General features: G+C 42.2%; 2 protein-coding genes across 3 annotated transcripts in view; one reads left to right on the top strand and one right to left on the bottom strand.

Annotated features, from left to right (window-relative positions):
- The window catches only part of PRKCZ (protein kinase C zeta), a 41,945-nt gene extending 31,941 nt beyond the window's left edge, over positions 1-10,004 (top strand). For both annotated transcript variants that reach the window (XM_058818648.1, XM_058818650.1), the window contains 7 exons: positions 258-393; positions 882-969; positions 2,005-2,124; positions 2,743-2,822; positions 3,360-3,449; positions 6,420-6,535; positions 7,474-10,004. In XM_058818648.1, coding sequence (XP_058674631.1) covers positions 258-393; positions 882-969; positions 2,005-2,124; positions 2,743-2,822; positions 3,360-3,449; positions 6,420-6,535; positions 7,474-7,561 — 718 coding nt within the window. In that variant the 3' untranslated portion in view covers positions 7,562-10,004. The remainder of the gene's footprint in view (positions 1-257; positions 394-881; positions 970-2,004; positions 2,125-2,742; positions 2,823-3,359; positions 3,450-6,419; positions 6,536-7,473) is intronic.
- The window catches only part of LOC131567086 (uncharacterized), a 29,542-nt gene continuing 24,626 nt past the window's right edge, over positions 9,598-14,513 (bottom strand). Inside the window, exons 2-5 of the mRNA XM_058818557.1 lie at positions 13,291-13,709; positions 12,110-12,257; positions 10,843-11,263; positions 9,598-10,290 (exon numbers count right to left, since the gene is read on the bottom strand). Of these exons, the coding sequence (XP_058674540.1) occupies positions 10,859-11,263; positions 12,110-12,257; positions 13,291-13,709 (972 nt within the window). The 3' untranslated portion in view covers positions 9,598-10,290; positions 10,843-10,858. The remainder of the gene's footprint in view (positions 10,291-10,842; positions 11,264-12,109; positions 12,258-13,290; positions 13,710-14,513) is intronic.

Raw genomic sequence — 14,513 nt, 5'->3', positions numbered from 1 at the left:
ATTTTCAGAAAAAAAATCTGTGGAATAAAGAATAAATATTTCCTTAATTCCTAAAATGAAAAAAAAAATCTCATTTTTATATAGGAAATGGTCTTATAAGAAGTGAGTGTCCTTATCAGTAAATGTACCTTAAGTTTTTTGTGCTATTCATACATAAAAGTTGGCTGTAAAATGATGGTTTAAGAACAGATATTTAAATTGCATCAGCTTTTCTACTATCTTAATGCTAATATGAACTTTCTCCTTTTTAATTTCAGGTTTTATGCTGCTGAAATTTGTATTGCTCTAAACTTCCTACATGAAAGAGGCATCATCTACAGAGATCTAAAACTGGACAATGTTCTCTTAGATGCAGAGGGTCATATCAAATTAACAGATTATGGCATGTGCAAGGTAGGGTTTTCCTGCCCTTTCTTCTGTCACTCTTAGACAACACTAAGAAAATTCATTTTCATATTAACACCAGTGTTACTGAGCCCAGAATTTGGTTGTGGCATTGAAATTTTATTCTGGAAAAACTTAACTGTTGAATAGAACTACATTTGGAACTGAATTGTTATAGAAGTTTTTTTCCCCCAATTTCTACTTGAAAAGGACTTCCAAATTGTTTAACTGATCTTTTTTTAATGTATCTGTAAGCAAAATATTATTACACACATGTAACTCAGTTTTAATCAACTTTGCTGAAGAGAACCTGTGGAATCCTAGGCCATTTTGAGCATTATGAGTATTTATTTTGTGAAAGGAAACTCTTTAAACTCCCTGAGTAGCTTGGACTTTTAAGTCTAATTAAAGGAAATACCCAGAAAAGGAGGTCAGGTTTTAATTTATGAAACAATTTCTGCATTTCATTTCTGCATTTTCAACCTTCATTTCTGTAGGAAGGTTTGGGCCCAGGTGACACTACAAGCACTTTCTGTGGGACACCAAATTACATTGCACCAGAGATCCTCAGAGGAGAAGAATATGGTAAGGCATAACTAAACAACCTCTAGTTACAATAAATATAGCTGTAGCTTGGTTCAAATACATTTAATTTTTTGATGTGCACATTTCTGTGTTATTATATAATAAAACGTGAGTGCTTGTTAAACAGTTTAAATTTTTTCCTGAAATAAAGGGATTTTTTTCTCTCCTATCACTTATTTCAGCTTGTTTTAAATCATACATGGCCTGAAAAATATTTAATAAATGGTACTATAGGAAAGCATTGAAACTGCAGCTTTGCTGCCTGCAGAATGTTCCCCTACATTTGTCATCCCAGCTGAGAAAGCTCAGACTCCCCCAGTGATGTGTAAATCATGTCAGGGATTTCAGGATCTCCTGGGGTGGCTTTATGATCATTTCACCATTTGTGTGTTTAGCCCAGAAATAAGTTTAATGGGCATTTGCCTGTTTAGCCCAGAAATTAATTTTCCACTTTTCTCCAAGGAAATATTTTCCTGAACTGGTTGAGGGAGGAGCCAATTAAATCTGCTTTCTAGAGGAACCCCTGCCACAGATATATTTTATGAAAAAGCCTTTTGTTAGGATTTTTTCTTCTGAGAAGCTGAAAACAAAATGTAAACAATGATTATCTGCTGCTGTGGAATGCAACAGGTGCATCTTTGATTGGTTTTATGTAGTTGTTTTTAATTAATGGCCAATCACAGTCTGGCTGTCTCAGACTCTCTGGTCAGTCACAAGATTTTATTAACATTCTTTTCTATTCTTTTCAAGCCTTTGGATGAAATCCTTTCTTCTATTCTTTTAGTATAGTTTTAATAGAATATATATATCATAAAATAATAAATCAGCCTTCTGAAACATGGAGTCAGATCCTCATCTCTCCCCTCATCCTGGGACCCCTGTGAGCACCACCACAAACCCCTTTGGAGTTCTCCCCTGAATTTGCCCTAAACCAGGACACAGTGCTAAAAGCAATCTTGCTCTGTGTGAGAGAGAAGCTGGAATCCCAAATCCCAGGAGCTGTGGCTGAGCAGTGTCTGTGTGCCCTCCCTGCAGGGTTCAGCGTGGACTGGTGGGCGCTGGGGGTGCTGATGTTCGAGATGATGGCGGGGAGGTCCCCGTTCGACATCATCACTGACAATCCCGACATGAACACTGAAGATTACCTCTTCCAAGGTACAGCCTTGGCTTTTGGGCTGCCTTTGGGCTGGGTTTGGAGTGGATGCATCCCATATGGGCAGTTGGCGTGGCAGAGCTGGGGTTTCCTTTCCCACTGTTACCCCACAATGCTCCCAGCTCCATAACGGGCAAAGCTTCTCTAAAGCAGTTCCTGCACTTCTGTAACAGAATCTTCTTGAAGGGCTGATATCAAATCAATTTCTTAAAATTGATAAAATCACACTTAGCCCTATACTGAGGAGTGAAACTTTTATTCACACAACAAATAATAGCAAAAGTTAATGAAGGTAACATGTCCTTAGGAAATCCTGCAATGTCAATAGAATGATGCCTTTGTTTGTGCTGCTTTGAGTTTTTTTGAGAGAGAGGGAAAAAGACAACTGTTGGATTTGTATTTTGTTTATTTGTAGAAAAAACTCTTCATCAAAATTGGTACTTCTTCGTCACCATTTATGCTTGAATTCCTATAGCTCTTTTTGTTTGCATGATTTTTAAAAATGACTCTATCTTCCATTTTCTGACTGGTACCACACCAAAATAATAAATGTTTGTATTGAATTCATGGTCAATGTCACAAACCAAAACCCAACATTGCTGTTTTTAACCCTGTCACAGTTATTCTGGAGAAGCCAATCCGGATTCCAAGGTTTCTTTCTGTCAAGGCTTCCCATGTGTTAAAAGGATTTTTAAACAAGGTAAATAACACTCTCTTATTTTTAGCATCTGAAAGCTAAAGTCAGAGCTTCCTGTTGAAAGTGATACAGTTAAGAAGTTAATCTGCTTACTATTAAGAAAATCTATAAAACCTCCTCTATGTTAAAAACCCCATTTAGTCTCAAAATTACTGAGGGAATTCCACAGCATAGGCTTGATGTTCAGCTTGGAGCAGGCTTTTAAAAAATAACGGTAGCTTTGCTATAAACTCTTTTCTGTAATACTTGTTACTCATTTAATTAAGCTGATTGAAGCTGAAGAACCATTATCATGAATGGAAAAAAGAAGGACACGAATTATTTTAAAAAGTTGTAAAAGATCATTTAAAAATTAAGTTTTGAACAAATTTTATTAAAAAAAAAAAAAAAGAATGAAGCATTCATTGCTAGCCATGGTGTGTTTATCCCAGCAGAGTTTGCACAGTCATGGGAGTGCTGGAGTCATCTCTGTGGGCTTTTGGCAAACGTGGGCTGGAAGTGGCTTGCAGTGTGTAATTGCAGTGTCTGTGTTTTCCACAGGATCCCAAAGAAAGGCTTGGCTGCCAGCCCCAGACTGGATTTGCTGATATCAAGTCTCACACGTTTTTCCGCAGCATAGACTGGGACCTGGTAAAATCCCTGCTTGTGGTTCTGGGTGTTCCAAAGGAGCCATTCATTAATTTATTAATTGTGTGCATAGATTGGGACCTGGTAAAATCCCTGCTTGTGGTTCTGGGTGTTCCAAAGGAGCCATTCATTAATTTATTAATTGTGTGCATAGATTGGGACCTGGTAAAATCCCTGCTTGTGGTTCTGGGTGTTCCAAAGGAGCCATTCATTAATTTATTAATTGTGTGCATAGATTGGGACCTGGTAAAATCCCTGCTTGTGGTTCTGGGTGTTCCAAAGGAGCCATTCATTAATTTATTAATTGTGTGCATAGATTGGGACCTGGTAAAAATCCCTGCTTGTGGTTCTGGGTGTTCCAAAGGAGCCATTCATTAATTTATTAATTGTGTGCATAGATTGGGACCTGGTAAAAATCCCTGCTTTTTTTCTGTGTTCAAAAGGAACCATTCTATAATTTATTAGTTGTGTGCATATGAACAACCCTGTTGCAAGCAAGGAAAATTGATTCTAGAAATGTTAAAGTAGTGGTCCTAGTACATCAAAACCCAGCTAAATTTACCGATTCTGTGACTCCTAAAATAAGCAGGATTATTGAGGTGGGTGTCAGGGTTTAGTGACCTGAGCAGGAGTGAGCTGGATCAGTTCCTTTTGTTGGGGATGTGGCAGGAGGGCAGTGGGGTTGTTTATAAGGGGCTGTGATTGCAGTTTGCAGATTTTCTTTGGTACTGCTGAGGTGAGGGAGGTTTTTGGTTCATGGTGAAGAAGATGACTTGCATTTCAGTGGATTTGCAAGGAAATATTGTATCAAAATTGGGTTTTTAAATCTTCTGCTGCTTGATAATTGTGTTACCTTCTGTCTCCAGTACAGAACCATCCCAGAAATGCCATTATAACATTTATTGACATTTGAGCATTAAAGCTGTAGAGTCTGGAGCACCTCCCTGCCAGCATTCCATTTTTAATAGGTAGTTAACAATTGAAAATGTGTCTGTGGGATTTCCACAGTCTGGGAAGGCTGCAGAAAGTGTAGGAAGAGGCAGCACTAACATGAAAGAGTTCAGATGAGAGAAAGCTGCACAGTCTCATTTTCCTTTGAAGCTGCTGCTCTGAATTTCATTGTAACATTTAACATTCTTCAGAGAGCACAGTGCAGAAGGAACTGGTGCTTTAAAACACCTGATGTTTATAAAATCATCCCAGTAATGAGGGCTGTCCTTAATTTTGTCAGACATTCCTTGCTTGGAGTTCTCTCTTCAGCCTTAGTGGGGTTTCTTTTGGTTTGTAGTTGGGTTTTGGTGGGATTTTTTTTTGTTTTTTTTCCTATCTTATGGTGCCCCAGTGCAGCTCACCTGGGGGTGTGGAGCTGTATTTTGTTTATTTGTAGAAAAAACTCTTCATCAAAATAGGTACTTCTTATGCTGATTGAATTTTTACATTTTCTAACCTATTTTATGGCTGAAAGCTTTAACATTAAATCCCTATTTTTTTAAAAAGGGAAGATTTAGGTGATCTGTTTTGTGGTATGATCAGGACAGTACTGCTCAGGAGGATCAACGTCAGAGAAATTTGAAGTTAAATTTCTAATAAGTTTCGGCAAATGTACTCAGGATAAAATGAGAAAATACTTGGAAAGCTTTTTTAGTTATTAGAATCTCCTACTCACCACCTGCATTTCAAAGAAAATATTTGGACTTAAAAGCTTTTCCAAATCTTTTCAAGTTGTACCAGAAGGAAAGGAGTCTAACACCGACTTTAAAACTTGTTCTGTGTGGAGCTTGGGCTAAATGGAAAAATAAATACAGGGAAAGAGCACAGAGCCCAGAACATTTTCCTGGTGTTAGTCATCCCAAGTGTGGCACAGCTCACTCTGCTGTGGGGTGGCTCAGCAGCACCCAGGGCAGTTCTGTCTTGGGTTGTTTTGGGATATTCAGTCCATTCTTATCTCAGTGCCTGTTTCATGGTGTTTAACCATTATATGCTGGAGTAAGAGCTGCAAAGCCACAGCTCCTGCTTGCAGTCAGGGATTTTCTAGAGCTGTTTTTTCATTCATTTTCTCAAGTTTAGGGCTGCAGGTTCTCTCTGTGGCTGATTTAAGAGGGCTTTTATGCTGCACTGAGTATAACAAAGGAGGAAGTTTGATGGCTCACAGGACAGTCCTGCCACCCTGCTTCAGTTTCTAAATATTCATTTTGCTGATTCCTCCACGTTGCCATTCTTGTTTGGGAGGAGCTGATTGTTCCTTCCTCGTGAGTTTGATTTCATGGTGCTTTCCCAGACCTGATCATCGATGGGATGTTGATGTATTAATGCACCACCCTGTGACAGTTACACAACTTCCTCCTATCTCCATCTGTACTTCCTGTGCTCTTGTCTGAAACCTGAAATCCAAGATTTTTCTGGGATTTATTCCCTGTTTTGTTTGCTCTGTACCAAGCATCATGAGAGATCCTGGCCTTAAAATCAGGTTTTTATCTGATGTTGGTAATACATGTGATCATTTTGGTCAGTGGTCACTGCTACTCTCTCACCAGTTACCTGTCCTGAGTTACATTATGGAGATCTGTAGCCCTGACAGCTTTTACCTGAATATAAATGTCAGAATTAGAATGTTGGTGTCTGTGCTACTATGGATTGGACTGTGTGACAGATTGCACACAAATGAGGAAGAAAAGTAGGTCAATTTCTCAGGAGCAAAAGTAAATATATTGTGCTAACTGCTGTATTGCAGCACTGTGGGAATTGATCAATCCTGAATCTAATCTACCAATTTAGAGAAAACCTAAAAGGCTGAATTATTTGTGGCTTTTTATTTCAAAATGCAGAGCAGTAACTGCATTGCTTTCAGGGCATACTACTTGGTATTTTGATGTTCCTTTCCAATAGCATTTACAGCAGTTGGATTTGAGTTTCCTGAGGGATGCTGTAACTCTTGCACTCTTTAATTTTGTCCTTTTCCCCACGTTTTGGTAGCTGGAGAAGAAGCAGACGACGCCCCCGTTCCAGCCGCAGATCACGGACGATTACGGCTTGGACAACTTCGACACGCAGTTCACCAGCGAGCCCGTGCAGCTCACCCCAGATGATGAGTATGTGAGGCAGCTGCACAGCTGCAATCAGTCACAGATTAGCTGGAGATCATTAAGAGGCTGTGTGTGTTGGTGTGGTTGGGTTTTTCTTTCACAAAGGGGATGGGACTGCTGGGGTGCCTTCCTTGAGCTCTTATTGCAGCATCGGCCTCATTGTGTGGTAAATGGCAAAAGCTCAGGTACAGCCAGCAGCAGACAAAGGTTTCTTTCACAGGTTCACAGAATGACGAGGTTGGAAGAGACCTTAAAGATCATGGAATCCAACCCAGCCCCAACCCCTCAGCTCAGCCCTGGCACCCAGTGCCACACCCAGGCTTTGTTAAACACACCCAGGGATGGGGACTGCAGCACCTCCCCGGTTCCTGGGAATTCTCCAAATTCCCCCAAATTCACAGAATTCCCCCAAAATGCCCAGGTTGGAAGAGACCCTAAAGATCATTGACCCAACCCCTCAACTCAACCCTGGCACCCAGTGCCACATCCAGGCTTTGTTAAACACACCCAGGGATGGTGGCACCACCACCTCCCTGGGCAGCCATTCCAGAATTTTATCCCCTTTCTGCAAAAAACTTCTTCCTAATATTCAACCCATATTTCCCTTGGTACAGCTTGAGGCTTTGTTACAGAGCATCTTAAACACTTTTTAGCCAGTAGCATCTTGCTAAAGCTTACAGACAGTTGTTTTAGCCAATTACTTAAAGTACACATACACCTGCTCCACACAATGTTTGCTTGTCTTCCTTCTAATACAATACACCATTATTAAACTTAAAACCTTTTACTATCTTCCTTCTAAAATCTTCCCTTTACTATTTCCCACACTTGCCATTAGAACTTGGTCATGTTACAGGAAATTGGAAATTGTTTGTATCTTGCATTATATGATGGAAGACTGCCCAGTTCTGATGAACTAACCACTGCTCTCGTTTGTTTTTCAGAGATATAATAAAGCGAATAGATCAGTCCGAATTTGAAGGATTTGAATACATTAATCCATTGTTGCTGTCAACAGAAGAAACAGTATGAAGGAATGACCTCGTTGGGGACAGTGGGAATGACATTAATTTATCCTTAACAGTATATGCATGCGAGGCTGGGACTGGTCACTTTGGATGGAGACCAATGATCTAAAAACAAATTTGCTGCTGAAAATCAAAGAAGAGAATTATGATTTTGGTGGGTGTCCTCTGCCACTTAGTGATTCTTAAGTTCTGGGCGCTGACACAACTGGCTTCATTAATGAAGGAATTTGCATTTTGTGCCTGTTTCATGAAGGATTGAAACGTTCATTGCATCCCTGCAAAAGGAGATCATGAGAAACTCTGAGATCCACACACTTTCTACAAACATTTGATGCAATGAGCTCCCAGTTGAAGAGTATTACAGTGTAACATCCTGAAGAATAAAATATATTACAGTGGTGTTGAAGCTTATTTTTGATGCCTTTTTTCACAAGTGGTACCTGTCTAAACATCTCAGATATATTTAAAAGGAGTTGTGTTTTATTAGCAATCAAAACATAAATTTGGGTACAGATTTAAGTGCCTAAATGGATAAACTGCATTGAAGGATTATTGCATATTTGGGACGTTCTTACACCTGGTAAGTTCTGCTTGTTAATATTCAGTAAAGTTCCATCTGAAACATACAGTTCACAGCTGCAGCCTGATGTTTAGTTGCATTTTTACAGAATTTGGAATGCAGAGTGACTCAGTGAGATTAATTCCAAATTAGAATTTACGGTATCAATTACAGAATCTGTTGTCTTAAACTCCAAATTTACCAAAATGTAGAGATTGAGGAAAACTAAATTTGCACACAAAGGATTTCTAAACATACTTAAGCAGTGCCTACACCTACAATGATATTGTGTTGTATATTAGATTTTTGAAAAGTATTTTTATCAACAATACAAATATTCAGATGTAGAGCAAAAGCATAGTAAAGCATAGCCTTAAAGTAGTAAATCTAGAATAACCACAAGATAAAATCCACTTTCCTGATAAAGCACACCTCCTGCTTATGATAAACTGTCTGCTTACAGTTGCTCAGTGTGCATTAATAACTAATTAATCATTCTGCAGCAGAGAATGGGATCTTTCAGCGAAACGATTTGCATCAAAGCAGTACAATTCTTTTCATGGCAGAAAAACAAATACCTAAGAAATTGGAAGAAGCAAAAGACAACTGTGGAATCCCTTCTGGTGGGAGCTGGGGGTGCCAGGGGAGGGCTCAGCTCTGCTGGGGGAGGGAAAACAAAAACCCTGTGCTGGCCTCTCACCTGCTTGGGTGTAAAACACAGGAGAAATTGTGACACTTTCACTTTCTTTACATTAACCTATGGTTTTCTCAGGGTACAGCATTGCATTAGGTGCTGAACATGACATCTTTGGGATTCACATCCAAGTCATGAGGTGCTAGGACCAGACTGCCAAAACATTGTTTGAAATAGTCAATTAATCATTGATTAACAATCTAGGTTTTGTATCCCCTCCTTAGCCACACTTATGCAGACCTGTGGTTGTTTAGTTCTATGAATCCCATTCAGGTTTCAGTTGTGGGTTTCTCTGTTGGACTGTAGCTTTTCATATTCAGCAAAATGTGTTTTAATCAACACTAAATAATTTAACTAGTAAAACGTACTTGCCTCAAATGCCTGGACTTTAGATACTTTATTATCTACTAAAGGCAACATTACCTTTTAAATGTGATCTGACATTTTTTTAATTGCTCCTTTTCCCTCTTATTTTATTTCCCCTGAATAATTTCCTGTTCAGTGTTTTGAACTCCCCTGGTACTAAAGCTAATCAGGAGTGATCAGAGTGACTGCAGGCAGCTCATGAAAGGAACTGTGACAGGTTAAGCTGTCCTTCGACATGCCAGGGCATGGAACTTGAAACTGGAAATATTAGAAATGTGGGTTGGGGTTTTTTTTAACCTTTTTTTCCAGGTTTCAGAACATTTTGGGAGGGAGGGAAGGAAGAATAGAAAGACACATTTTGCTAATCAAACATTGTAAAGACTATTTGATTTTTATTTAAGAATTTACAGGCATTTACAATGTTGCTGTGTTGCCAAATAGTTTGCTGGGTACAAGTTTGGTTGCTCATGTGCAAGTGTTTGAATAATGTTCTGTTCATGATGAAGGGGAAATTTTTTATATAAAGTACTTGTTTTATAAATAAAAGAAAATGAAGGATGTAATTAAATGTGTGGTTTGGAAAAAAAAATCCTAATATATTACAAATGGATCTGGTAATGATATATAGTTGTCTTATTTGAAATAGTAAATGAAAATTCTAGCTAATTTAATGATTGTAAAACAGTAAATATGTTCTTGTAGTTTTGTATAATTAATTAGTTGGGATCTTTGCTGACCAGTTTTAATTGTGCAGAAGATGGTATACTAATCCATAACAGCTGAGATCATTTATATTCTTGCACATCTATTAAAGACTTTAATGAAAAAGTTCACAGACTGTTATTATTTATCAGTGCAATGGGCTGTGTCCAACCTCTGAAACAGATAAATAAAATAAAACCAAACCAAACAGGCAGGAGGCACTTATCCTTCTGTTGAGTTACTGCTTTGTCAGAGACAAGGATGTGCTTCCTGACACATTTTCCTGTTCCTTTGAGAGAGTTTCATCCTTGCCTGGTTGCTGTGCTCCCCACTCTGCAGTCACCACAGGACATCATCTGCACTCTCAGACAAGCACCTGGCAAGGTGCCCATCCATGTCCAGCTGGGAGAGTCTGCAAACACAAACAGTCACATCCTCCTGCTGCCTGTGCTTCACTCCCTCCCACAAGTGTTTGGTGCCTTAGTGGGGCACTCAGTCCTGTGCCCAAATCCTCTACCAAAACCTCCCACCCTTGCTCTTACTGCTGCTCAAACTGGAGCTGAGTAGCACAGACCTGGTGCATTTTAAGCTTTTCTAAGTCTCTTGACAAAAGGACCAAAACTGTCTAAATATTAATGTAGCCACTCCTTGTCTCCCTGTTCAGCCTCCCAACAACAGGGAAAATGGCCCCCAACAGAGTTTGCAGGGTCAGAGGACCTGTGGAAAAGCACATTTTCAGCAACTCTGACAGGCAGGGTACTATGAAATTGTGTTACCACTTCTTATTGTAGAGCAGATACTCAACTTGTAAATAGGATTAAAGTGTGTAATTCTGACAGCTAAAAAGAACCTCACAGTAGAGGTTTTGTCTGCTTTTGTTATTGTGTATATAGAGGATGCATCCAGAACCTGCTGAGGTTCATTTATGGAAAAGTGATGAAAAAAAACCAAACCACAAACTTACCTTCCACTGAACTGCATCAGACACATGGGACAACTGTCAAGAGCTGAAGATGCTTCACTCTGGTTTTCCATTTTCTCCTCGTGGCTCTCAGCCCCAGGAGCACTCCCAGTCTGAGGCTTCTCCACAGGCACCCCTGTGTCCTCCCCTGCTGGAAGCTCCCCCTGGTGTGTTTGGATTTGAGGTTTTTCCTCACCCTGTTCTCTCCTGTCTGCCCTGCTGCTCTGTGCAGTCCCTGTGTGCTGCTGCTGAGGGCCCAGAGCTTCTGCAGGGCTTTGTGCCAGCGCTGAGGGCTGTGCTGAGCTGCTGTGCCCAGGGACTTGACACGGCTTGGGACTGACATCCAGCCCTGGAACACCTTCTGTGTCTGCTCCAGGTGCAGGTCTGGCTTCATCTCTGCTGGTTCCCCTGCAGGTTTTCTCAGCTGTGGATGATAAACTCTTCAGTTTATCTGCTTGGCCCTGGCCTTTATGTAATTCATTGCTCTGGCTCTGTGCTGGCTGCTGGGAGCTCACATCCGTGGGGTTCAGACATTTTTCTTGGTGAAAAGGTGGGAATGACACCCACTGAAATTCTTTAGTTCCAACTGTAAAGACTTCCTGGTGCTCTGGACTCTTTTCCTGTTGTTTCTACAACACACACACACAGGGAATGTCTTAAGCGCATGGAGCTCAATCAATACCTAAACCCAGGCTTTGGGAACACATTGCAAATACTGAGAAAGCTGAACTACAGGAAAGAAAAGAACATTTTATTTATGTCCCTCCTCCAGGAGCTGATGGGATATGGGTCTTCCCTCAGCATTTCTAAATGGATACAATGGGTACTCATGTTCCAGAGAGACTACGGATGAAAACAACAACCTGCTGCTGTTCAGGGGAGGAAAAAGTACTTTATAAAGACTGATTTTAATGCTGGGATCTTACCTAATGCCACAGGGCGGGTTCTGTGTAAATAACCCCTCCATTACAGCTTGCCTTTTCCAGTTTCATTCCTCAGGGAAATGCTGGTGTTTATAGCAATCAGCATCCTTACACAGGCTCCCTCTTCCCAGCAAAATGTTGGAAAGAATTTGCTGTACTGCAAAAAAAGCCTCTTGTAGCTGTCCTTACATTCCCTGCCACACCATGCCCAGCCACAGCACTGCACACAGAGATTAAAGAGCTGAAACCCCACATCTCTAAAAGCTATTTCATGTTGTTTCCCATTAAGCAGGCTGTCACTATTGAAAGCAGGAACAAAGTACAAAAACAAGGATACAGCACGCTACCTTTTCCAGGAACTCTGGAAAGCTGGGCACTGTGTCCCAGTTTGTGCACTCTGAATCTTGACTGATGTCTTTCAGCAGCAGAAGCCAGGTTTTTTCACACTCATTTAATTCTTCCTTTTCAAACCAGGAACATCTGTCAGACGATGCCCTGTAAAGACACAGTCCAATAGTCTGAAGGTGGGAGAGAACAAAGAAAATCCTCTTAACACTGATACCAGTTTGCCTCTTTTCACTGGAACACAAAGACATTATTGAGCCTGCAAACTATTTTTTGCTGCTTTATATGACTTATGTAATTTGGGCAGCTAGCAAAAAATTAATGTCTAAATGCTTTCCTTTCAGCTTGTAACAAATGAGCAGTAGGCATCTATCACTATCCTCACTTCCAAGTGAAGCAGTTAAGTGCAGCCACTGTTTTATCTTCTCAAATACCAAACTTAACACCTGGTGAGCACAGAAATTATGGAAGTGTTTGCACTGAGGGTGGAAATTGCATCAGTTCCCATGTATGTCTGGACATTCCCACACTGCCATTTGAAATTATTATCTTCCCAAACAACTTGATTTAATTGATCCTAGGAACTAAAACCACTAAAAGTAATGCTGTACAAAGACAATTCCAAGGGAAGGATGGATTGTTTATGTCACAATGGTATTTCCAGCATTCTTCCTGATGTGTTTTCTTGGGTCGCTGGCCAAGAATGAAGCTGTACAGGGAAGAAATTGGAAACAATACAAGGAGCAAAGTGATCAACCTCTCCCAGCCCATGGTGGAAGGGACACGGCTGAGCCCCGGGCTGGAACACAAACCGAGTCACTCTGCCTTCCGTCCTCCCGAACTCCGGGGCGGGGAAAAACAGAAAATATTTCTGCGCTCCTGTGAGCCGTATTCTAGAAGAAAGAGTTTTGATACATTAACTTTTCTCAGGCCCTGTTCCCGCCAGGGCTGTTCTGTGCCGAGGAACGTGCGGAAGGCGTGGGGCACGCTGCGCTCTATCCTGCAGCTTTGTCCCTATATTTTAAAGGCGCTAAGGGCGGTGTTTGATGAAATAACCTTTAACAGACACAGATCTGACCGCAAGCCGCCGGGGCGGTGCACCCTGGCCCCCGGAGCCGATCCGATCCCCCCGGAGCCGATCCGGTCCCTCAGGATCGATCGGATTCCCCCGGTCCCGACTCACTGGGGCCGCGGCGGGGGCTCGGGGTCGGGGCTGCGCTCCCGGCCGCGGGCGGGCGGCGCCGTCCGGGGCTTCAGGCGCAGCTTGGCGGCTCCTTCCTCACACATAGCCGAGGATCCCCGCGCCTCGCCGGGGGACGGCGCTGGCGGCCGCGGGAGGGTGGGGACAGAGGGCAACCCGGGCTTCCTCCTCCTCCTTCGCTTCCTCCTCCTCCTCCTGCCCCGAGTGCGCTGCCGGGGCTGTGACTCTCCGCCCTCAGAGCCGCCCTCAGAGCCGCCCTCAGAGCCGCCCTCAGAGCCGCCCTCAGAGCCGCCCTCAGAGCCGCCCTCAGAGCCGCCCTCAGAGCCGCCCTCAGAGCCGCCCTCAGAGCCGCCCTCACGGCGCGAGGGTGGCGGGAGAGCGCGAGCGGCTCTGAGGGCGCCCTGAGGGGAGCCCGGCGTTCCGCAGCCCCTGCACCCCTCAGCCCCCGGAGGCTGGTCTGTCTCGAAAACAGCCCTTTTAAATGTTGCTTTTACCCTCAAACTTTATGTTTTTTAGGGTTTTGGTGTGTTGGGAAGGGCAGGGTTAGGGGCTGTGCTGGGTGGTCCCCGTGGCTGAGGGGGACAAGATGGCGGCGGGTGAGGCCCGGCCGGTCCCGCCCTGGGTCTGGAGGTGCTGAGGGGGGCCAAACCCAAAGGCTGTTCTTCCAAAAATAAAACGGATTGGGAGCGCCCCTCTGACCTAATTTCGCTGTTAGAGAAGAATCTGAAGTGATGCGATTTGACGTTTTTGGCTGGAGCGTTGCCATGCTAGAGAGGGTTTAAACACTCCCCAGCCTGCAGCCGTCTCAAAAACAGACCCCAGAGGAATGGTGACAGAAAATTCATCCTCCAACAGTACATGAAAGGATCACAAAGTAACTCTGCTGTTTAAACTCTTAACAATTGATGCAAAAAATGTGCAAGGAAATAAATCGAGTTTGGTAACTGGTGCACCAGCACACAGGACTCTGCATAAAACTAATTTATTATTGGTAAAACATGAGTCCAATTCCACAGTCTTCTGTAACTGCATTTATATGTTCCTGGATGTTTGTGGACTGCACCATCCTTGGATTTTTCAGAGTAGAAAGGAGGCATCAGTATTGACTGATTGTTAGAGGTTACACCTATGAATTATTGTGCTGGTCACACAGCCCAGCAAAAATGTTTTAAGTAACAGTGGACTTAATATGTGCTTTGAGTGTA

Source organism: Ammospiza caudacuta, chromosome 22 (assembly GCF_027887145.1).
Source record: "Ammospiza caudacuta isolate bAmmCau1 chromosome 22, bAmmCau1.pri, whole genome shotgun sequence".
In the NCBI taxonomy this organism is placed as follows: Eukaryota; Metazoa; Chordata; class Aves; order Passeriformes; family Passerellidae; genus Ammospiza; species Ammospiza caudacuta.
The sequence above is the reverse complement of the archived record's forward strand: the minus strand, read 5'-3'. Positions and strand labels throughout refer to the sequence as shown.